This window comes from Piliocolobus tephrosceles, chromosome 2, assembly GCF_002776525.5.
Source record: "Piliocolobus tephrosceles isolate RC106 chromosome 2, ASM277652v3, whole genome shotgun sequence".
Taxonomy (NCBI): domain Eukaryota; kingdom Metazoa; phylum Chordata; class Mammalia; order Primates; family Cercopithecidae; genus Piliocolobus; species Piliocolobus tephrosceles.
Window position 1 is genome coordinate 158,439,621 of NC_045435.1, and position 23,114 is coordinate 158,462,734.

The window sequence follows — 23,114 nt, forward strand, 5'->3', positions numbered from 1 at the left end:
CTATGTGTATATATATAAACTTTTTTAAGTTTTTAATATGGAGAATTTTGAAATGCATACATACTAGTATAGCAGAGCCTTATGTACCCCTCAGCTAGTCCCAGTAATGATCAGAAATTAAGAAGGCAGAGAATAGAAAACCAATAGCACTTTTAACAAATTGAAATTGTAGTTATGGGAAAATATTAATAAAAAACTAATTTGATTAAGAAAAAAGGGAGAATACACTAATATACAAAATAAGAAATAACAAGGAGGATCTCGCTCTGTTGCCCAGACTGGAGTGCAGTGGCACCATCCCAGCTCAGTGCAGCCTCAACTATGTGGGCTCAAGCAATTCTCCCACCTTAGCCTCCCGCATAGTTGGGATGACAGATGTGCACCACCACACCCAGCTAATTTTTTAATTTTTTATAGAGACAAGGTCTCGATGTGTTGTCCAGGCTGGTCTTGAACTCCTGGGCTCAAGTGACCCTCCCGCCTTGGCCTTGTAAGTGTTGGAATTACAGGTGAATCACTGCACCCAGCCAGAAGAAAGTTTTTTAAAATCAGAAAAGACTACTTTGCAGACGTCTAGGGAGATAAATTTGAAAATCTAGATGAAATGGACAGTTTTCTAGGAAAATACATCTGACCCAAATTGACTCCATTTGATTTAGAAAGGTAAACAGACTTTTATAGAATAAATACAGATATTGATTACAAAACTGCACAAAAAAGCACAAGGCCCAGGTAGTTTTACAGGGGAATTCTACCAAACCTTCAGCAACTGGATAGTTCAAATGCTCCATAAATTATTTCAGGGTATTGAAAAGGAAGGAAAATTTAAAACACCTTTTATGAAGCAGGTAAAACACTGATACCTAAATCAGGAAAAGACAATCCAGAGAATAAAACTGCAAACAAATATAGCTTCAAGATTAATGATAAAAGATAATAAAATATTACCAAACAATATACATGACCAAGTGGGATTTATTCCAGGAAGGCAAGATTGTTTTAATATTAGGATATTTATTGTGTTAAGCTGTTCTTGCATTGCTATAAAGAAATAACAGAGACTAGGTAATTTATAAAGAGAAGAGGTTTAATTGGCTCACAGTTCTGCAGGCTTTACAGGAAGTATGGTGCTGGCATCTGCTCAGCCTACTGTGAAGCCTCAGGGAGTTTTCAGTCATGGCAGAAGGACAAGGGGGAAGCCAGAATCTCACTTGGCAAGAGCAGGAGCAAGGTGTGGGGGAGTTGCTGCACACTTTTAAACAACCAGATCTCACGAGAACTCACTATCTCGAGGACTGCACCAAGAGGACGATGCTAGATCATTCAAGAGAAATCCACCCTATGTTCCAGTCATCTCCCACCAGGCCCCCATTTGCAACACTGGGGATTACAATTCAACATAAGATTTGGCAGGGAAATAGATCCAAACCATATCGTTTATTAATGTCATATGTTATATCTAAGGAAAAAAAATTCTCCACATTTTAGATACTTTCTTAACATGATGAAATACCTATACCTTAGTGTTAAAGCCAATATCTTATTTAATGGGAAAACACTAGAGGCACTTCAACAAAGATCAGGAACACGGCAAGGATGCCCACTGTCTCCACTACTATTCAGCATTTTGCTGTAGTAATTGTATAAGAGAAAACAGAAGCATAAAATTGGTTAAAGAAGTAAAAGTATCTTGTTGCAGATGACAGTAAAGTTTGAAAATTCAGAAAAATTAGTAATAAAACTAACTCAATAAAATAGTAAAGTAGGAAGAAATAAAATTAACATAGAAAAATCAATAGATTTGCCACTTCTGACCAAGAAGGAGTAACAGGGACTGGATGTACCTTCCCACTTGAAACAACAGAAAATAACAGACAGGAAATATAAAACAATGGTTTTTCAAGATGCTGCACATCAGGCCACAAACGAGTGATTCATTCCTGAGAGACAGAAACAAGGTGAGTCTTATGATTGAGAGAGCGTACCACCTTGAGAGAGTTTTCAAGTCATAGTGCAAGAATGGGAAACCCAGGCTGAGTTAAGTGGACTCCTTGAGTTTAGGAGACAGAGCCTAAGGGTCTAAGAGAACCAAGATGACTAGAATTATCAGGACAGAGTACCAAAAAAGAGAGAATTGCATGGGGAACAATCCTCAGAGATCTTCAGAAGTTCCTCCATGAGTATTCAGCAGAGTACTAATCAGCAAATAGAGAGGAAACTAACCAAAGCTGAACAATATATGGTATCAACCTTAGTATTAGTGAACGAAGGCATAAAGAAAATGTAGTGATGTACACAATGAAATACTATTCTAGTAGTAATGGACACCTTTCACACTCAGATTTGGTTTCAAATACCATTCTCCAATGAAAGGAACCAGGGCTTCTTAGACAAAAGGTTGGTATACCAGAGCTACGGCAAGGAAGATACAAGATAAACATGGGTCATCTTATGCCAGAAAATATGAAAGTCCCCATAAAAACACAGGGACTTATCAAGAGAACACAAGTGGCTGGGTGCAGTGGCTCATGCCTGTGATCCCAGCATTTTGGGAGGCCAAGGCAGGCAGATCGCTTGAGACCACCAGCCTGGGCAACATGGTGAAACCCCATCTCTACTAAAAAACAAAAATTTGTCATGGTGGCGCATGCCTGTAATTCCAGCTACTTGGGGCTGAGGAAGGAGGATCACTTAAACCTGGAAGGCAGAGGTTACAGTGAGCCAAGATCGAGCCACTACACTCCAGTCTGGGTGACAGAGTGAGACCCTGTCTCATTTATGAAAATAAAAAGAGAACACAGGAGCCAACCTGAAGGAGCTCCTAGTGGCCAAAGCTAGATCAATTTGAGCAACAAAATGATGATAGTATAGAATTATAACAGACAGAATGAAATAAATACCAGTGAGTCTGTGCTGTTCAAAAAAATGAATAGGCCGGGCATGGTGGCACACGCCTGTAATCCCAGCTACTCGGGAGGCTGAGGCAGGAGAATTGAATGAACCCAGGAGGTGGAGGTTGTAGTGAGCTGAGATCGCACCACTGCTGCCCTTCAGCTTGGATGACAGAGGAAGACTCTGTCTCAAAAAAATAGGAGAGAAGAGACAGCTCTTCCTTGTAGAAGATTTCCAATTAAGAAATGTAGACAGAATATAGACAAAATCACTATTAAGTAAACACTACAGTGTAAATGTTGCAGGCATAATGTAACAATAGATGCTAAAATGAATGAGAGAAATTCTGGGGAGAAATAGGATATTGACACTCTCAAAAGTATCTGCCCCCATGCTATTTATCAATTATTAAGGGAAAATAGCAATTTTACAGTGGAGAATGCAGCAGACACACTTGAACTAAGTGTGATCAAAGTTAACATCACCAAATGAAGACATACCAACATCACATACCCTCTGTATTATGTATGCCCAGTGATGCACTGAAAAGGACGCATGACTTCTGTGGTTCTCCTGCCAAAAATGTGTAACCTTAATCTTGACCAGAGATCAGACAAAACCAAATGGAGAGACATTCTACAGAATAACTGACCAGAACTCATTAAAAGCATCAAAATCATAAGGAAAGACTAACGAACTTTCACAGATTGGAAGAGACCAGTGAGACACAAAAGCTAAATGCAGTGTAAGATCCTGGAACAGAAAAAGACATTAAGGGAAAAACTAGTGAGATGTGATTAGTTTAATATCTTACCCATGTTCATTTTCTGGTTTTGATCATTATACTATTGTCTGTGACTTGTTACCATTAAGGGAAGCTGGGAGAGGAGCATAGGGAATTTTTCTATAATAATTTTTGTAAGTATAAGATTATTTCCAAATAAAAAGTTAGCCAGGTGCGGTGGCTCATGCCTGTAATCCCAGCATTTCGGGAGGCTGAGGCGGATGAATCACTTGGAGGCCAGTAGTTCAAGACCAGCCTGGCCAACATGGTGAAACCCTGTCTCTACTAAAAATACAAAAATTAACCTGGTGTGATACTACATACCTGTAGTCCCAGCTACTCAGGAGGCTAAGGCCTGAGACTCACTTGAACTCAGAGAGGCAGAGGTTGTCATAAGCCAAGATTGTAGCACAGTACTCCAGCCTGGGAAGCAGAGCAAGACTGTCTCAAAAAATGAAAATTATGTAATATGTATAATAATAAGTCTTTAAAAAGTTAAAGAAATAAGTTGATTTGTTTGAGACTATATATTGGTAAGTATTATAGCTAACTGCTCTGAAGAAACAAAGAAAAGAGATATACTTGATGTCTGTCTGTTGATGACAAGCCAATTAATAGATTATATCTGTAATGGCATAGCTGTTTCCTCTGGTTAATTAATACTGTGATTATCTCTATTAGATCCTCTGGGCTCATTCCAAATGCTTAAAAAATCTAATTAGGAAATAAAAACAGTATTTTAAGGTTTTAATATTCTAATAGTCTTCAATGAGAACAAGGTTAAAGATTTAAAAATAAATAAAATTCTAATTTGAGAAATTATTTATCCACACAATTATGATAAAATCTGATGGGCATTAACTGGCTTAACACAGCTTAACAAAGACACATTCAAACTACTTGACTACATGGCTGCTTTTTTTTTCGAAAAAGAATTTCCCATGTTTTTAGATTATGAAAGAGGATCATTTTCATTGGCTTGCATCTGCTGTCCACCACATCCTTTCTGTGTAAATACACTTTACATAATACCTCTACAATAATCTGTGGCACAGCCTTGATGTGCTGTTGATGTGTTAGAATTACAGTACATACCTCGGAGACATTTGATTCACAAATTACCTAACATAGCTAAAATCAAACTTTAACTTTTTTTGAAGTATACTGTCTATACAGAAAAGCACGCATAAATATGCTTATAATGAAACTTTAATAAAGAATTAAATTTTAAGTGCATTATTAATTATTCTAAAATAGCAAGTTTGCTCAACTGGCAACATATACGGGAAGGAAAAACTTCTATGGGCATAATTTTTGTATGTTTGTTAATTTAGTTTTGGTTTTGATCTTTTTCAGGATGTGGTGGATACCCACCCTGGTCTCACGTTCCTGAAAGATGCTCCAGAATTCCACTCCCGCTACATCACCACGGTAGGCTGAGTCATCTTTTTGCTTAATATAACTCCATAAGTCACCTTTTTATTACCATCTGCTATCCAGAATTTCAAGTATCTATGCAAAAGGTAACATGGGTTATAATGATTATTTTAAGTGGAAGGAAGGTAAAATAAAAGTGAATTCATAATTTCTTCATTTTTATCTATTTTCCTTCTTGTTTGTGCCCATTACTTGCAAAATTAAAGTAATATATTCCTTCTGTCTGGTCTTATGAGGCATATCTTTTTCTGTGTTGTGAATATGATATTCATTTGATCTTTAGCATTTCCAAATAAGACTGAAAAGAATTTTCAACAGCCTGTCCCTGTTCCAGAAAAAGATTGATCTCTAGTACCTCAAACTTAGAACTGGAAATGATAATGAGAAAATAGCTTGTGTGTAATCAGAAAACAAACGATGTAAGAATTTAAAACAACATGATCACAATTTCATTTTGTGAGGAGCTTGCACTCCCTGTTTCTCAGGCACAGCCTCATTTGGTTAGTCCCAGATAGGTCAGGAATTATGAGTGAGCGCACACAGGCCCACAGGGCATGGAGTAGCCATTTCATGCACTCTGCCCTAGCTTCCACGTTATCTTTGGGGACATTCCACAGACCAGCCCCAGGGCCATTCACTGACACATTCTCAAGTGAGATGGCCCTGGCCTGTAGCTCAGATTCCTCAGCTAAACAGGGCAGTCTCCTCTGAGGACCACCCTCCTATACTTAGTGTACAGTTTGTTAGCCAAAGATGTGTTAGGTCCTGCCGAGTTACAAAATACTACTGTTTTCTTTTCCTCCTATAGGAACCTTATTTTTCATTCAGTGCTTTTGCATTGGCTCTCATGTCAGTATAAAACTCTGTAAGATTTTATTTGAGCCAGAAGGTGTCACTGTTATCTAAGACAATCTGAGAAGTTTTTTTTTTTCCTGTTAACTGTGACACTCTACTAAATTACCTCTACCACAATTAACCTGGCCTGTCGCTCTCATTTCAAACTTGGTTTATTTTTAATTGGTCTCCCTGTTACCACCCTGATTGCCCTGTAGTCTAGCCTCCACAAAGCAAACAATTGTCCTTTTAAAAAGTCAGCCAGATCATATCACTCCTCTGCTCAAACCCTGCAGTAGTTTCCCAGCTTACGTAGAATAAAAGCCAAGTCCTTGCCAAGACTCTCCATAATCCTCCCATATCCTGGCAACCCCTGTTGTCTCATCTTATCTCCTACCTCCCACTCCTTTGCTTACTCTGCTTCAGCCACCATGAGCAAACCAAACCCATTTCTGCCTCACATGCTTTGTTCTTCCTCTTTGCTTGGAATGTTTTTCCTACAGATTTCCACATTGTCACTCCCTCACTTCATCCAGATGTCTGCTCGGTTCCCTTATTTAGTGAGGCCCTCCCTGATCACTCTCTGTTTTTGTAACCCTTCTTCGTCTGCCCCCTCCCCCTACACTCTATTCCTTTGTCCTGCTTTATTTTTCTTCTTAGCTCCTATCATCTGATATTTAATTTTTTGTTTGTTTATTGTCCATCTCCGTCTCTATAATATAAGCTCCACACAAGCAGGAACTTTGTCTGTATCCTCAGTACCTAGAATACTATCTGGCATATAATAGACACACAGTCAATATGTACTGAGTGAATACATGAAATTATCCCTGTTTAAGAATTCTAGGCCAGGCACAGTGGTTCAGCCTGTAATCCCAGCACTGTGGGACCCCAAGGCAGGCAGATCATTGGAGGCCAGACATTCAACACCAGCTTGGCCAACATGGTGAAACCCTGTCTCTACTAAAAATATAAAAATTAGCCATGTGTGGTGGTGCACACCTGTAGTTCCAGCTACTCACGAGGCTGAGGCACGGGAATCACTTGAACCCAGGAGGTGGAGGTTGCAGTGAGTCGAGATTCTCGCCTCTGCACTCCAGCCTGGGATGCAAAGCAAGACTCTGTCTCAAAAAAAAGAATTCTACACTAGCTGTGGCTGCAATTGCAAAAAGAATTATTGGGTTCTAAATATTGACTGTTCTGAAAACTCAGGGCATATTAATAGCATGATTTAGACTCTTAAGAGTTAGAAAAGATCTTAGAAATAAACTAGTCCAAACTGTTGGCATGTATTAGAGATATTAAAGAACAAAAGAGTGAAATGGAAATAAATTTTCTTTATGGTTTCCAGTTTGATATTTCTTTTTTTTCTTTCATGATCTTAATGAACACATAGTTTGATATTTTTTGAAGTACTTGGACATTTGATGGTATTTGGTCATCTACCAAGTAGTCCCCAGGAAATTTTTTGGTTTTTGTTTGTTTTTGAGATGGAGTCTCACTCTGTCGCCCAGGCTGGAGTGCAGTGGCGCAATCTCAGCTCACTGTAAGCTCCGCCTCCTGGGTTCACGCCATTCTTCTGCCTCAGCCTCCTGAGAAGCTGGGACTACAGGCACCCACCAGCACGGCAGGCTAATTTTTTGTATTTTTAGTAGAGACAGGGTTTCATCGTGTTAGCTAGAATGGTCTCGATCTCCTGACCTCGTGATCCACCCACCATAGCCTCCAAAGTGCTTGGGATTACAGGCATGAACCACCACACTCAGCCATCACCAGGAAGTTTTATGATTTTAGAGTGAAAAGCCATGAAACCATTTTGTTAACGTATAATTCACATTTTCTAAGAAATACTGTCGTGTTAATAATAGTTGAATAAAATGAACTACACTGGTGAATTAATAGAGTACAGTTAATTATCTCTGCTGTAATATTTTCATGGCATTTGTATATAACTTTACATTTGTTAAATTTCACTTTGTTGTTAGCATTATGCTGCTTTATCTCCAATGCACAAAAGTGAATCCGTTACTCAGAACTAGTCATTTAAGTGTAAAATACTTGTGATAAAATGATAACATGGCAACTCAAAACAGCACCATAAATAAATAGTAAACAAGACCTAATTGGGAACATTTCATGTGAATATGTACTGAGATAAGTGAATAACTGCCATTGTGATAAACTCACAAAAAGGGCAAATAAAAATTATAAAAACGATTATCTGGAAATGGAATTTTGTTAGACTGATTATCTGTTCTCCTCAGTGCCTTTTCTGTTATGAAACTTGGTCAAATAATGGCATGAAGTCATTGAAACCATTGTATTATTTCAGAGCACAGTGAGTTTTTCTAGAACAAATGTAAAATAAGGCCTTCTAGTATGAAGTTAATTTTGTTGTTAGACATAAAAGTGACCAAACTAAAAAGGCATCATCCTCTACCCTGCTCACAGCAAAAACAGTTAAGATCACACTATTTCTAAGAAACATACAAAGATCAGCCTCAGAATTAATGACAGATATCTCAGAAAAAGCAAAATCAGTTATGTGACTCTATTGAATGTTATATAATCTTCGTGGCATACAGTATAGAAAGAACAATTAATATGTTTGCATCCTAGTGTTACTCAGTTATTTCGGTTTGCATTTGGAAGAAACCACTGACATAGAGTATGATTCAAATATTAGCTTGTGTGTGGTACATATATGATGAAGGAAAGTTAGAAAACTTTTATTTTCTATGTATCATTGAAAATCTGTTACAGGAAAAGGCTATTTGTTTAGTTAATTATTTTGTTAGCTGTTTTTAGACTAGAAAGATAGACCACCAGCTATGTGTACAGCAGAGAAGGACATCATTACCCAAAAAAAAGATTGAACCTATAGTCAGTCTGTCTTCTTGTTTGTTTCCAAAAAGAGTTAGCAGTTGAGAAATAAGCCTTTGATAGTGAATGAAAATGAAAATTAGAAATACCAGCAAATGATAGCCCTTGAGTGCAGTTTTGCATGCTGTGCAAAAATTGCCAGTGAATGAAAGGTTTTGTTTATCCAAACCGACATATGCCAACTTTTGAGGAAAGAAGTGCTCTCTTGAGTTTTTAAAATTGGCGATGAGATTTAAAATACTTCTTTATGACACTGGTGCTGGCAGTAGAGATATTTCTGTGGCTTGCTTCGATGGTGTGTCTTAGTGATATATTCAGTATCTTGATTGGCCAGAATCCACCACTGTAGGCTGAAATGCCAGGATTTTCCTTGCGGAGAATCCTGATTTTCCCAAGATGACTAAGGTATAGTGGAGACTGCTCACACTAAGAGCTTACCAACTCTTCCCTCTTGAAAACTTTTCCTCTTCAGAGAAAAAAATATATTTTTATTAGATATATTTTTTAAAGTCCTAACTCTACAGAAGACCATGAAGAAATACTTTTCTGAGCCATGTTAACCAAAGAGTGAATTAGAAATCTGTTCACCACACCTGCCAAGTAAGAGCCAGGCTTCCAGCATTGGAATTTGTTCTTCTGTACACATACATAGTAAAAATTATTTGTAACTTCTGTGTCTGTATTTAATTCATTTGTCAAAAACTATGTGACAGAGCCATCAAACATTTCCATTCCTGGTGACCTATACTTGTGAATTAGAGGTTTTAATTCAATAGATACCAAGAGGAAAGGAAACTGACTTATGATTTAACTTATATGTCAAGTTGACTAAAGGTCCTTTGGTGAAAAATGGCCAAATTTCATTTATTTCACTAGTAGTAAACAGTTATTCTAATTATGATTTATTTTAAAATTTTTTTTGATATTTTAAATGATGATGAATTTTATTTACCTAGAAGACAGAGGTTACAAAAACAATAACAATTAATGTAGAGTCGGCAGCTGCATGCTTCACCACTAGATGGTGCTCCTACCTCAGCCATCTAAAGTGCTGAATCAGTGATGTGGAAACCAGCAAATGTGCTGATCAAGTGTGGCCACTGAATGAGGAGATTTAGGCTATGGAAAAATGGAATACAAATACATTGTTTTATAGTATTAGATAAGTAGGTTAGCACAGGCTAAAAATAGGAAATGCCTAACAGTCAAACTGTTTGCAGATTTTTAAAATTCTGTCCAAAAGAAGAGGAGAAAAATAAAATAAGCATGAATGGATACAGATTATAAAGTTTTATAATTTTTAACACAGTAATTTCGTAGATAATATAAAGTATTTGAGTATATAAATATAAATTTTAGATAAAAACTCATACTTTAAGATAAATTTACATTCAGAATCAAGAAATAAGGACACAAATCTTCAACAGAAAAATGTGGTTTAATAATATGTATTGAAATTGACTTTAACTTGAGAGAGGGGACATGGAATTATGATAAATGAAATTCTTAATATTTATTTTCATACATAAAATTTCTGTGCTAAAAATCCTCCATCATTTTTACATGAACTTCCGCCAAGCTGGTGCTAAGAATACAGTATTGAGTAAGACACGTTCTCTGTCCTCAGTGACCTCAGAGTCTGAGTGGTTGGGGCCAGTAGAGAAATTAGGCACTGGCTAGTCCTAGCTCCCACCTAATTCAGGAATCCTGTCAACTTCTTCCTAAATACTTGTGGTGAAAAGAAACCCAGCCACTTTATACAAACTCGTTGCTTTACAGGGCTAATTTTAGGAAAGTCTTCCTTATATTGAAGCATTTCAGTATAAATGCATTTCTGTCTCGCAGTTGTAATTCTTCCCTTTGGTGTAACACAGAACAAGTCAGCTTCTTCTACCCAATAGCCACTCAAATCTTGATCACATCTACACTCTAGTCTTATTTTTTCTCAAGATTAAACATTACTACATTAGTAGCATCTTTCACAATTATTTTGGATATAGTTACACTTACCTGTTTTGTGGTTTTTGTGCATTATATATGAGTCTATCTATAAATAATAGACAAAAATACTGATATACATGAAATACTAATTAGAGACCTTCCTTGGGTTGACATCCATCTGCTATGCAAAACTCTGAATAGCGTTCTTCTTCAAATACTTATGAAGCCAACCCATCTTTCTCTAACACAAAGATAATACAAAAATCTTTGTTATGAAACTTTCAAACCTCATTATTTTATCAAGCAGTTATAGACCACCTGATATATAGAAAGTACCATATAAGTTACTGGAATACAAGTCGAGAAAGACCTGGTCTCTTAGTGTTTAGTGGTGGTGATGGTCAGGTGCACCAGTGTTTAGAATGTAACCACGGGGACAGCTAAAGGAGGCTCAGGTGGCAGTGGGAGCACAGAAGGCAGGGCTCTAGTCAGTCCCTGTGCTGGGGCCTCCCATGGAGTGTGACACTTGAGCTCAATTCTTTTTTTTTTTTTTTGAGACGGAGTCTTGCTCTGTCGCCCGGGCTGGAGTGCAGTGGCCGGATCTCAGCTCACTGCAAGCTCCGCCTCCCGGGTTTACGCCATTCTCCTGTCTCAGCCTCCCAGATAGCTGGGACTACAGGCGCCCGCCACCTTGCCCGGCTAGTTTTTTGTATTTTCAGTAGAGACGGGGTTTCACCGTGTTAGCCAGGATGGTCTCGATCTCCTGACCTCGTGATCCGCCCGTCTCGGCCTCCCAAAGTGCTGGGATTACAGGCTTGAGCCACCGCGCCCGGCCACTTGAGCTCAATTCTGTAGGATCAGAGGGGTTAGCACTGATAGCAGGGGTGGGGTGGTGAGTGCTGAACAGCTGAAATCTAGACCTTCATCCTGATGCTAGTTTTTCCATGTTGAGTTGAAGAATCACTTTCTCTGCTGAAGAATCCAGAAAGAAAGGTGGTTTAGTGCTTCATTAGGCCTGCTATTGAGAAAGATGTCCAAATATCTTGCCTTATTTGTTCTTCTTGCACCAAAATAGCTTGAAAAAGAGATCTAATCTCTTCCATGATAAAAACCACCAAAGGTACAGGATTTCTGTATTATTAGGCTATCAAAATAAAAGCAGAATGCACCCCCCGCCCAAAAAAAATAAAGCTGCTTAAATTGCTCTTTTTACCACTGCTTTCTTTGGGAGAAGAAAAATAATCGGTGAAAAGGAAATGAAGTGGGTAGGAATTACTGCAGGTAAAATTGTTAAGAATGCACTGTGACCTCCTACGTCCAGGATTGCAGCTTCCGTCTTCCTTCTCTGATCCTCTCCTACACCACAGCACACACATTCTCAATTTAGACATATTTGTTTCTTATCTCCTCTTCTGCCATTCTATCCAGGGTTTTCTTCAGAGATACAATTCTGCTAAACCCATTAAAACACCAGCTAATAACAAAGATGTTGATGCCCAAATTAAAGTTAGGACATAAATTATCCCAGATGTATTTGAATTTCCATAGAGTCTAGAAGACCAAGAGTCTTCAAGACTCAAGTGAATAAGACTATGATAACCAGAATAAGACCCTCTTGAATCATACCACCTTGATAGCCATCCTTCTGACCAGTTAATCAATCATTAGGCCAACCCAGCAGATACTTCTCACCTCATATGCCTTCTCAAAACATTGAGCCCAATAAGCATTACTTGAATCAGGCATCACTATATGAATTAGAGGTAAACAAAAGAAGTGATGTGAAGGCAGCTGGGAAGTGAAGACTGTGAGCAGAGAATTTTTTTTATTCTTCTTGGAGGTACAGAGGCAAATTCAAAATATATGGATGTATATTTAAAAATACAGTGCTGATTTTTACTAGGAATTACACTTAACATAATCAAAGAGCTAAAAGTTAAATTGATCCCAAGTGTGTTCATAAGATGGCCTTTGAGAAAGTAGTGGAGATCTTTAATGTTTTTATTTGGTTTTATTTTCCTTTTGGAACCAGGTTATTCAGAGAATATTCTACACAGTCAACAGATCTTGGAGTGGAAAAATTACTTCAACAGAGATAAGAAAAAGCAACTTTTTGCAAGTATGCCTTTCATTAGAATTCATGTGTACTGAGCAATTTAAATAGTTTTCTTACTCTATTTAACAAATATTTGAATGCTTACTGTATTCAAAGCACTGTCACTACTTTCATTCATTAAGCATTTATCAAATACCTGTCGTGGGATGCTGGAATGTTTTGGGTGAGGGGGTAAAAATGAAGAGAATAATAAGGGATCTCTGCCTGAAAGCATTCACTCTGGAGCAAAAAAGTGAAGTGTACACACACTAAACCTGACTTGATAATTTCCATAGACATGGATAAAATGTACAGAGAAAGCTTCACAATAGATAAGCCTGGAGGGGTGGGCTGGGGCTAGGTTGGGAAGGGTCTTGGAAAGCCCTTGGAAGATTTTAAACTTGATCCTTTCAGCAATGACTCTGTATCCAGCACCTGCTAGAGAAAAGTACTAAAAATTCCTTTTAAGAAAGAATATATTTCATTCAATTATTTTATTCATTTTACCAAATGAGAGAGAAAGTATTGACCACTAGTGGGAGCCTTTTACCGAAGTAATCTTCATGCCTGATTGTTTAAGCTTCTGTAAACATAAAGAAAGTGAAATTGTTCACGCTTGGAAGAAAATTAAAGGTTTTATTTTTAAGAATCATACTAAATGGAATTTAGGCTAATAATACAACCTTATTTACTCTTTATTTTTTCCTATCTTCATCTGAGACAGAGTAATGAAGACTTGGCAAAATTAGCAGTCCATGATGGATATACAAACATTTTTTTATTCTAAAATGAACAATCATCATCACAGTCAGTGTTGATATTTATTGAACACCTGATGCCTGCCTGGGCTCTCAGTAGGTAATATGGGATGGGTTAAAATGGTAGTAATTCCATAATACCACAAGAGTAATTATAATAATCCCCCACTTTCCTGAAGCACATTATAGGTTGTAATTTCTGAATCATTTTTACAGTCCATAGATTTATTTATTTTTTGTTTTTGAGATGGGGGTCTCGCTCTGTTGCCCAGGCTGGAGCACAGTGGTGTGATCTTGGTTCACCACAATGTCCACCTCCCAGATTCAAGCGATTCTTCTGCCTCAGTCTCCTGAGTAGCTGGGACTACAGGTGTGCACCAGCATGCCCAGCTCATTTTTGTATTTTTAGTAGAAATGGGATTTCACTGTGTTGGCCAGGCTGATCTCGAACTCCCAACCTCGTGATCCATCTGCCTCGGCCTCCCAAAGTCCTGGGATTACAGGCGTGAGCCACCGTGCTTGGCCTAATCCATATTTTTTCTTTTTTGGCTTTTAAAATTAATCCTTTTTTTTTTTTTTTTTTTTAACCAGTGATAAAATTTGAGGCCCAAATATACTTAAATGATTTGTATAAGATCACACACAAGTAAGTTGCTGAACTGGAAAAAGAACTCAAGTGTTCTGCTTCTTAGAGCATGATTTATTTTCTCCTGCCTTTCCTTCCCTGCCCCTCTCCTTAGTCTTCCTCTTCGTACTTAAACAATACTCATAAAGCATTCAAATAATATGAGCACATCTTGAGTAATAAACAGAAGTCACTGTTCTTCACTACCATTTTACTCCCTTTCCCCAGTGGGGGACCTGTATCATATCATATGTGGTTTTATTCTCTTAAATATATAAATATATCTATGTAGTATATAGTTTTGTTTTGTATGGCTGCTATTTTGAGGGTTTTCAAAAAATATATGGGTTCACACTATTCTGTTAACTTTGTTTTTTCACTTAACAGTGTCTCAGGGTTTTGTTCATTTGCGTTCATATAAGTCTGTCTCATTCTTTCAACTACTGCACAATCGCATGGCTAAACTGTAATTAATTACATATTCCTCTATTGATGTCCAAATCATTTTCAGATTTCCTCTGTTACAATGATGCAGTGAACATCCTTGTACCCTCCTCTCGTATGTGGTATGAATAAGAATGTCTGTAGAATAGACCACTGGAGGGAAAATTCTGGATCAAATACTGTGCGCATTTTTAATTTGGTGGATTCTGTCAAGTTACCCTCCAAAAAGCCTGCACTACTTTCACTTACATACTCACCAACAAAAGTTGCTGTCGTCTTCATTTTATGCCAATCCAGTCGGTAAAAATGATAGCTCTTTGCTTCTAAAATGTGCTTTATTGAAAGTGTTCTGCTTCTTACATATCAAAGGGCATTTTATAAAACAAAATATGAGCAAGTTTGGAAAACAGAAGAAAAACCATTATTTTATCACCCTTATACAACTAGTATCATTTTTGTCTGTATTCATTTAGTCTTACTCATATGTACATATGCATTCTTAGGATTTTATGTAGTTCTTAGTGGGTACAATCTTGTATCCGGTATTTTGTACTTACTATATCATGGTTTTCAGTGTAAACTTTATAATTTTTACTGGCTGCATAATATTCTATTGAGCAGATTTACCATAACTTAATAATAATTTATGTTGTTTTTAGTTTGCCAGAGCACTTTGGTTTTCCAGTGTTTATATTTTAAAAAATAATTTGTTGTCGAAATACTAACATTTGCCTTATGAAATAGTCCTCTTTGTCCCTCATGTTTTTCTTTCTTTCTTTTTTTTTTTTTTTGAGACAGAATCTTGCTGTATCGCCCGGGTTGGAGTGCCATGGTGCAATCTCGGCTCACTGCAACCTCCACCTCCCGGTTTTAAGCAATTCTCTGCCTCAGCCTCCCAAGTAGCTGGGATTACAGGTGCCTGCCACCACACCCAGCTAATATTTGTATTTATAGTACAGATGGGGTTTCACCATCTTGGGCTGGTCTTGAACTCCTGACCTCATGATCCACCTGCCTTGGCCTCCCAAAGTGCTGGATTATAGGCGTGAGCAACCGCACCCTGCCCCCTTATGTTTTTCACTTTGCAGTCCATATTAATATTGATACATGTTTATTTTAATGTTTAACCGTGTATATTTGTCCATCTTTTTTTTAACCTTCCATTTTTTTTTAGATGTATCCCTTATAGATGCATATAGGTAGATCTGTTTTGGGGGCATGGTTTTGATACTTAATCAAAAAAATTTTAATAGGGAGATATAATTCACTTATCTTTATTGTGACTATTCATATACCTGATTTTATTTCTGGCATTTCTTTTTTTATATATTTCTTACATTTTTTGTGCTTTATTTTTCTTTCTGAATCTTTCACTTCTGAAAATGTCTTTATTTATCTGCCCACTTATATAATAATTTGGCTGACAGTAGAATTGTGGGTTCAGTATCATTGATTCTGGAGTTTGCCGTAGGGGAGTACAGTGAGTCAGGGAAGACCCAGGTTTAATTCCAGCTCAGGTCCCTGCATCTCTATCGGCCATGCCTATGCCAGGCCACCATGTATCATCACTATTGTATGAGTCACCTTTGTGATATAAACTTAATTTTTATTACAAAACCAAACCCTATATGTAGATGCCTACCCCTCTTAATATTGCTCACATAACTTTGAAAATTAAAAACAGTATTTGTTTCTGGCAAAGTAATGAAGACTATGATCTAATTGTTCTCTTTGTGCCAGTCTCTGACCTCTGACCAATTATACTCCCCAAGGTAATGGTACTTCCCTTTCCCTGCTTTTACATCCTCCACAGTATCCAACCCTTCACTGAGCAGGTTATAGAGCTCAGTAAATGCTTATAGATTGATTGGTTGATTAAAGGTAGGATGAGGTTGCCTATTAAAGGGTTTCTTATTTGGTACCAGAAACAAAATTTTAAATTCAGTTTAAAACAGAAATTCACTAAACTGCACAGTGGCCAAAGCTGCTTTTTCATAATGTTTAAATTCTTCTCATATCATTTCAGACCCTAGCACTTTTGGAAGAAGAGGAAGATATAAACCAAATTACAGATTACTTCTCCTATGAACATTTCTATGTTATTTATTGTAAATTCTGGGAACTAGATACTGATCACGACCTCTATATCAGCCAGGCCGATCTGTCTCGATACAATGACCAGGGTAAGTGATTCTGTAGATGCTAAGACTTAACCATTTTGAAGAGTTATATAAATCATCACTACTCATTATGAGAAATTCCCGTCTGCTAAATTCTAAACCTAATCAAGTCCTCTTTACAGGCCAAGAATTTTTAAGAGGGGATGAGTGAAGATAATATAATTTTTTATTAAAATTAATAAAAGCCTTGATGTAGGAGAAGGAGTTTGGAAGTAAGTAACCAATCACAGTCTTAGTTGTGATAAAGCAATGAGTCTTTATGCTGGTGTGTATTTTCTGATGATGAATTGAATAAGATCCACACCTGTGTAAATCTGTTTGAAAGAGAATATGTATACACCTTTATAAACCTTCCCACTTAACAATATTTCTATAAGAAACCAAGGATGAAAATAATGTTTCTAACTTGCCAAGTTTTCAAGGATTCACAAAAATTTACTTTTGGAAATTCAGTTCCAGAAAGATATGTCTCTGCAGATGAATTTTGTGTGCTTTCTTTTATCAGAAAACAAAAAATTACGTATCACATGATAATACCCTTTTTGCTTCATTTTTGCCAGCGGTAAATCTAGAACCTATTGCCTACTAATTTAATATCCTTGTTTCTTTTTTGAGACAGTATCTCACTTTGTCACCTAGGCTGGAGTGCAGTAGCATGAACACGGCTTACTGTAGCCTCGACCTCCTGGGCTCAAGGCATGCTACCATCTCAGCCCCTAAGTAGCTCCGACTACAGGCACATGCCACCACATCTGGCTAATTTTTTTTGTAAAGACGGTGATATGGTTTGGCTATGTTCCCATCCAAATCTCATCTTGAACTGTAGCTCCCATAATCCCCACCTGTTGTGGCAGGGACCTGGTGGCTAGGTAATTGAATCGTGGGGGCGGGTCTTTCCCATGTAGTTCTCATGATAGTGAATAAGTCTCATGAGATCTGATGGTTTTATAAAGGGGAGTTCCCCTGCACATGCTGTCTTGTCTGCCACCATGTAAGATGTGCTGTTGCGTCTCCTTTGCCTTCTGCCATGATTGTGAGGCCTTCTCAGCCATGTGGAACTGTGAGTCCATTAAATCTCTTTCCATTATAAATTACCCAGTCTCATGTATGTCTTTACTAGCAGCATGAGAGCAGACTAATACAGTAAATTGATACCAGTAGCGTGGGGCACTGCTGTAAAGATACCCGAAAATGTGGAAGTAACTTTGGAACTAGGTAATAGGCAGAGGTTGGAACAGTTTGGAGGGCTCAGATAAAGACAGGAACATGTGGGAAAGTTTGGAACTTCCTAGAGACTTGAATGGCTTTTACCAAAATGCTGATAGTGATATGGACAATAAAATCCAGGCTGAAGTCGTCTCAGGTGGAGATGAGGAACTTGTTGGGAACTGGAGTAAAGGTCACTCTTGCTATGCAAAGAGACTTGGCATTTTGCCCCCGCCCTAGAGATCTGTGGAACTTTGAACTTAAGAGAGATGATTTGGGGTATGTGGTGGAAAAAATTCCTAAGCAACAGAGCATTCAAGAGGTGACAGTGCATAAAAGTTTAGAAAATTTGCAGCCTGATAATGCAGTGGAAAGTAAAAACCCGTTTTCTGGGGAGAATTCAAGCCCACTACAGAAATTTGCATAAGTGATGGGGAGTCAAATGCTAATCACCAAAACAATGGGTAAAATGTCTCCAGGGCATGTCAGAGACAATCATGACAGCCCCTCCCATCACAGGCCTGGAGGCCTAGGAGGGAAAAATGGTTTTCTGGGCCAGGCCCAGGGCCCCCCTGCTCTATGCAGCCTCTGAACATGATGCCCTGCATCCCAGCTGTTTCAGCTCCAGCCATGGCTTAAAGGGGCCAAAATACAGCTCAGGCCATTGCTTCAGAGAATGCAAACCGCAAGCCTTGGTGGCTTCCATGTGGTGTTGGTTCTGTGGGCACTCAGAAGTCAAGTATTGAGATTTGGGAACCTCCACCTAGATTTCAGAGGATGTATAAAAACACCTGGATGTCCAGGCAGAAATTTGCTGCAGGGGCAGAGCCCTAATGGAGAACCTCTGCTAGCGCAGTGTGGCAAGGAAATGTGGGGTTGAAGCCCCTATACAGAGTCCCTGCTGGGACAATGCCTAGTGAAGCTGTGAGAAGAGGGCCACCATGCTCCAGGCCCCAGAATGGTAGATCCACCAATAGTTTGCACCATGCACCTGGAAAAGCCACAGATACTCAATGCCAGCCCATGAAAGCAGCAAGGAGCTATACCCTGCAAAGCCACAGGGGTGGAGCTGCCCAAAGCCATGGGAACCTGCCTCTTGCATCAGTGTGCCCTGGATGTGAGACCAAGTCAAAGGAGATCATTTTGGAACTTTAAGGTTTAATGACTGCAGTATTGGATTTTGGATTTCATGGGGCCTGTAGCCCCTTTGTTTTGGCTGATTTCTCATTTGGAACAGGTGTATTTACCCAATGCCTGTATCCCCATTGTATCTAGGAAGTAACTAACTTGCTTTTGATTTTACAGGCTCATAGGTGGAAGGAACTTGGGTTGTCTCAGATGAGACTTTGGACTGTGGACTTTTGAGTTGATGCTGAAATGAGTTAAGACTGGAGGGACTGTTGCAAAGGCATGATTGGTTTTGAAATGTGGGGGACCGGAGATTTGGGAGGAGCCATGGTTAGAACAATATGGTTTGGCTGTGTCCCCACCCAAATCTCATATTGAATTGTAGCTCCCATAATCCCCATGTGTCATGGGAGGGACCTGGTAAGAGTTAACTGAGTCATGGGGGCGGGTCTTTCCTGTGCTGCTCTCGTGATAGTGAGTAAGTCTCATGAGAGCTTATGGTTTTATAAAGGGGAGTTCCCCCACACACACCCCTGCTGCCATGTAAGATGTGCCTTTGCTTCTCCTTTGCCTTCCACCATGATTGTGAGGCCTCCCCAGCCATGTGGAACTGTGAGTCCATTGAACCTCTTTCCTTTTTAAATTACCCAGTCTTGGGTATATCTTTATTAGCAGTGTGAGAACATACTAATACAGGTGGGGTTTCACCTTGTTGCCCAGGCTGGTCTCCAACTCCTGAGCTCAAGCAGTCCATCTACCTTGGCCTCCCAAAGTGCTAAGATTACAGGCATGATTCACCACGCCTGGCCTGGTTTAGTATTAACTAAGCACCAAGATACATTGATTCATTCTTCTCTCATAAGATTGTCCCTGTTGGCGGAGCGTGGTGGCTCAAGCCTGTAATCCCAGCGCTTTGGGAGGCCAAGACGGGCGGATCACGAGGTCAGGAGATCGAGACCATCCTGGCTAACATGGTGAAACCCCGTCTCTACTAAAAAAAAAAACAAAAACAAAAAAGTAGCTGGGCGAGGTGGCGGGCACCTGTAGTCCCAGCTATCTGGGAGGCTGAGACAGGAGAATGGCGTAAACCCAGGAGGCGGAGCTTGCAGTGAGCTGAGATCAGGCCACTGCACTCCAGCCCAGGCAACAGAGCAAGACTCTGTCTCAAAAAAAAAAAAAAAAAAAGAGATTGTCCCTGTTCTGTCCTTTAATGCCTTCTCAGGCACTGTTGGTTTTTAAACAATACTTTAGCTTATTAGATATAGCAGAGTATAAATCTTAAATAAAAGCATTGAATTTTGTTTTTGTTTTTTGATATGGCTGTTACTAATGTGTGCCTCTTAAGAAAAGGCTCATCAGGCCAGGGTCAGTGGCTCATGCCTGCAATACCAGCACTTTTGGAGGCCAAGGCAAGTGGATCACTTGAACCTAAGAGTTCAAGACCAGCCTGGGCAACATGGTGAAACCCTGACTCTACAAAAAATACAAAAATTAAAAATTAAAAAATATCTTTTAAATGACAAAATAAATACAAAAATTAGTTGGCTGTGGTGGCATATGCCTGTAGTCCCAGCTACTCAGGAGGCTGAGATGGGAGGATCTCCTGAACCTGGGGAAGTTGAGAATGCAGTGAGCCATGATGCTGCTGCTATACCCCAGCCTGAGCAACAGGGAGACCCTGTCTCAAAGGAAAAAAAAAAAAAAAGGCTTGTTGTATATGGTGTCAGGTTTCATAGAGCTTTGCATATTTAAGAAATAAAGTTGGCCAGGCGCAGTGGCTCACGCCTGTAACCCCAGCACTTTGGGAAGCCGAGGCAGGTGGATCACGAGGTCAGGAGTTCAAGACCAGCCTGACCAACACAGTGAAACCCCATCTCTACTAAAAATACAAAAATTAGCCAGGTGTGGTTGTGCATGCCTGTAATCCCAGCTACTCGGGACGCTGAGGCAGGATAACCACTTGAACCCGGGAAGCGGAGGTTGTGGTGAGCCGAGATCATGCCACTGTACTGCAGCCTGGGCGATAGAGCAAGAAGGGGCCCCTGACTATAATTGTCCACTCACCAGATTGTCCTTAATGAGACAACATGGAATAACATCTTCATTTTAGGAAGCTCAACCTTCCCAAGCTAAAAAATGCCTTTAAAAAAAGATTTTGGCTTTGCAATTAAATATCCTTGCCTTTCCTATATAGGCCTCTTTTTTTCTATTTAGTACAGATTAACCCCATAAACCAATGTTCAGCAGAATATGGAAGGTCTTTATATAAGCTTTGGTGTGTGACCAGGCATGGCTGTACCAATACACATATTCCCAACTTTCTTTGGCCAAACCAATTTACCTTTATGCTAACTGTACCTAACTGTGTGCAGAAGAATTCGATGCTGATAGCTGCTATGTCCCTAATGACCTTATTGCTGGTCCTGAAATTTTAGTGTGCATGCCATTGCCCGGGGCACCTGTTAAAAGAAAGAACCGGCTAGGCATGGTGGCTCATGCCTATATTCCCAGCACTTTGTGAGGCTGAGGCGGGCAGATCACCTGAGGTTGGGAGTTCGAGACCAGCCTGACCAACATGGAGAAACCCCGTCTCTACTGAAAATACAAAGAAATTAGCCAGGTGTGGTGGCGCATGCCTGTAATCCCAGCTATTTGGGAAGCTGAGGCAGGAGAATCACTTGAATCTGGGAGATGGAGGTTGCGGTGAGCCGAGATTGCACCATTGCACTCCAGCCTGGGCAGCAAGAGTGAAATTCCATCTCAAAAATAAATTAAATAAATAAATAAAAGAAAGAACAGGTCTGTAGTCGTCTCTCTCTCTCTCTCTTTCTCTTTCTCTCTCTTTCTCTCTCTCTTTCTCTCTCTCTCTCTCTCTCTCTCTCTCTCACTCACCAACATGCTAACTTAAGCTATGATTGTCTCTGTGAATAAAACTTCCTGATGGAATTTCTAAAAATCTTATATCATGTTAAACCCTGGACTTTTATAAAATGGGAATATAAGGAAAGTATGTTTGTAGTGTGTTTGAGGAGCTTTTAAGAAACTACTTGAAAGCATTCTCCATTGTTTTTAAGTTTGTTTTATTTTACGTTGTTTTAGGAGCTTACACAATCAGTTCCCCCTTGAATTTAAGGAAAAAATTTGTCTTGTTTATAGGAAAATTGGTCTCATTGGATAAAATCAATACAAATCCTATATATTTTTGTCTTAGTTGTCAGGATGTTCAGACCTAACTTAGCATTGAGCTATATTAATACTTCCCAGATATCAGCCACATTTATTTGCCTATTATTTTTTAAAATTATTTTTAAATTATGCATAAATAAAAATGTACTCACATTCTCATCATGGACGATGGTTATGGTTTAGCTTGTAGCTAATGAAAAATAAATTTGTAAAAAGTATTGCCTTTATGGAGCATATTTCTAACTAGCTTTGTAATTTTTTTTATCTACATTTAGCTTCATCAAACAGGATTATTGAAAGGATATTCTCTGGGGCAGTAACAAGGTAAGAAAACGTTTAATGCTGCGTTTAAAAATGAACAAGTAATACCATAACGATCTCATTTTAGCAAAGCTTCCTGAATAATTTGGCAGTGCTGTTGGAGCAAATAATATCCTATAAAACATAGTTATGGCTTAATACAAGACAGTAATTCTTTTTTGAAAAAATAATTTCAACTTTTCTGATTCAGGGGGTACACGTGCAGGTCTGTCACATGGGAACTCCGTGTGATGATGAGGTTTGGTGTTTGGAGGATCCTGTCACACAGGCAGTGACAACACCCAACAGGCAGTCCCTTAGCCCTCACTCTGCTCACTCCCTACCCTCTTCAGCAGTCCCCAGTGTCCATTGTGCCCATCTTTATGTCCATGTGTACTCAATATTAGCTTCCACTTACAAA

General features: G+C 38.9%; 1 protein-coding gene across 1 annotated transcript in view; it reads left to right on the forward strand.

Annotated features, from left to right (window-relative positions):
* The window catches only part of PPP2R3A (protein phosphatase 2 regulatory subunit B''alpha), a 181,869-nt gene that overhangs the window by 98,042 nt on the left and 60,713 nt on the right, over positions 1-23,114 (forward strand). Inside the window, exons 6-9 of the mRNA XM_023187834.3 lie at positions 5,033-5,107; positions 12,804-12,890; positions 16,720-16,876; positions 22,669-22,717. Of these exons, the coding sequence (XP_023043602.1) occupies positions 5,033-5,107; positions 12,804-12,890; positions 16,720-16,876; positions 22,669-22,717 (368 nt within the window). The remainder of the gene's footprint in view (positions 1-5,032; positions 5,108-12,803; positions 12,891-16,719; positions 16,877-22,668; positions 22,718-23,114) is intronic.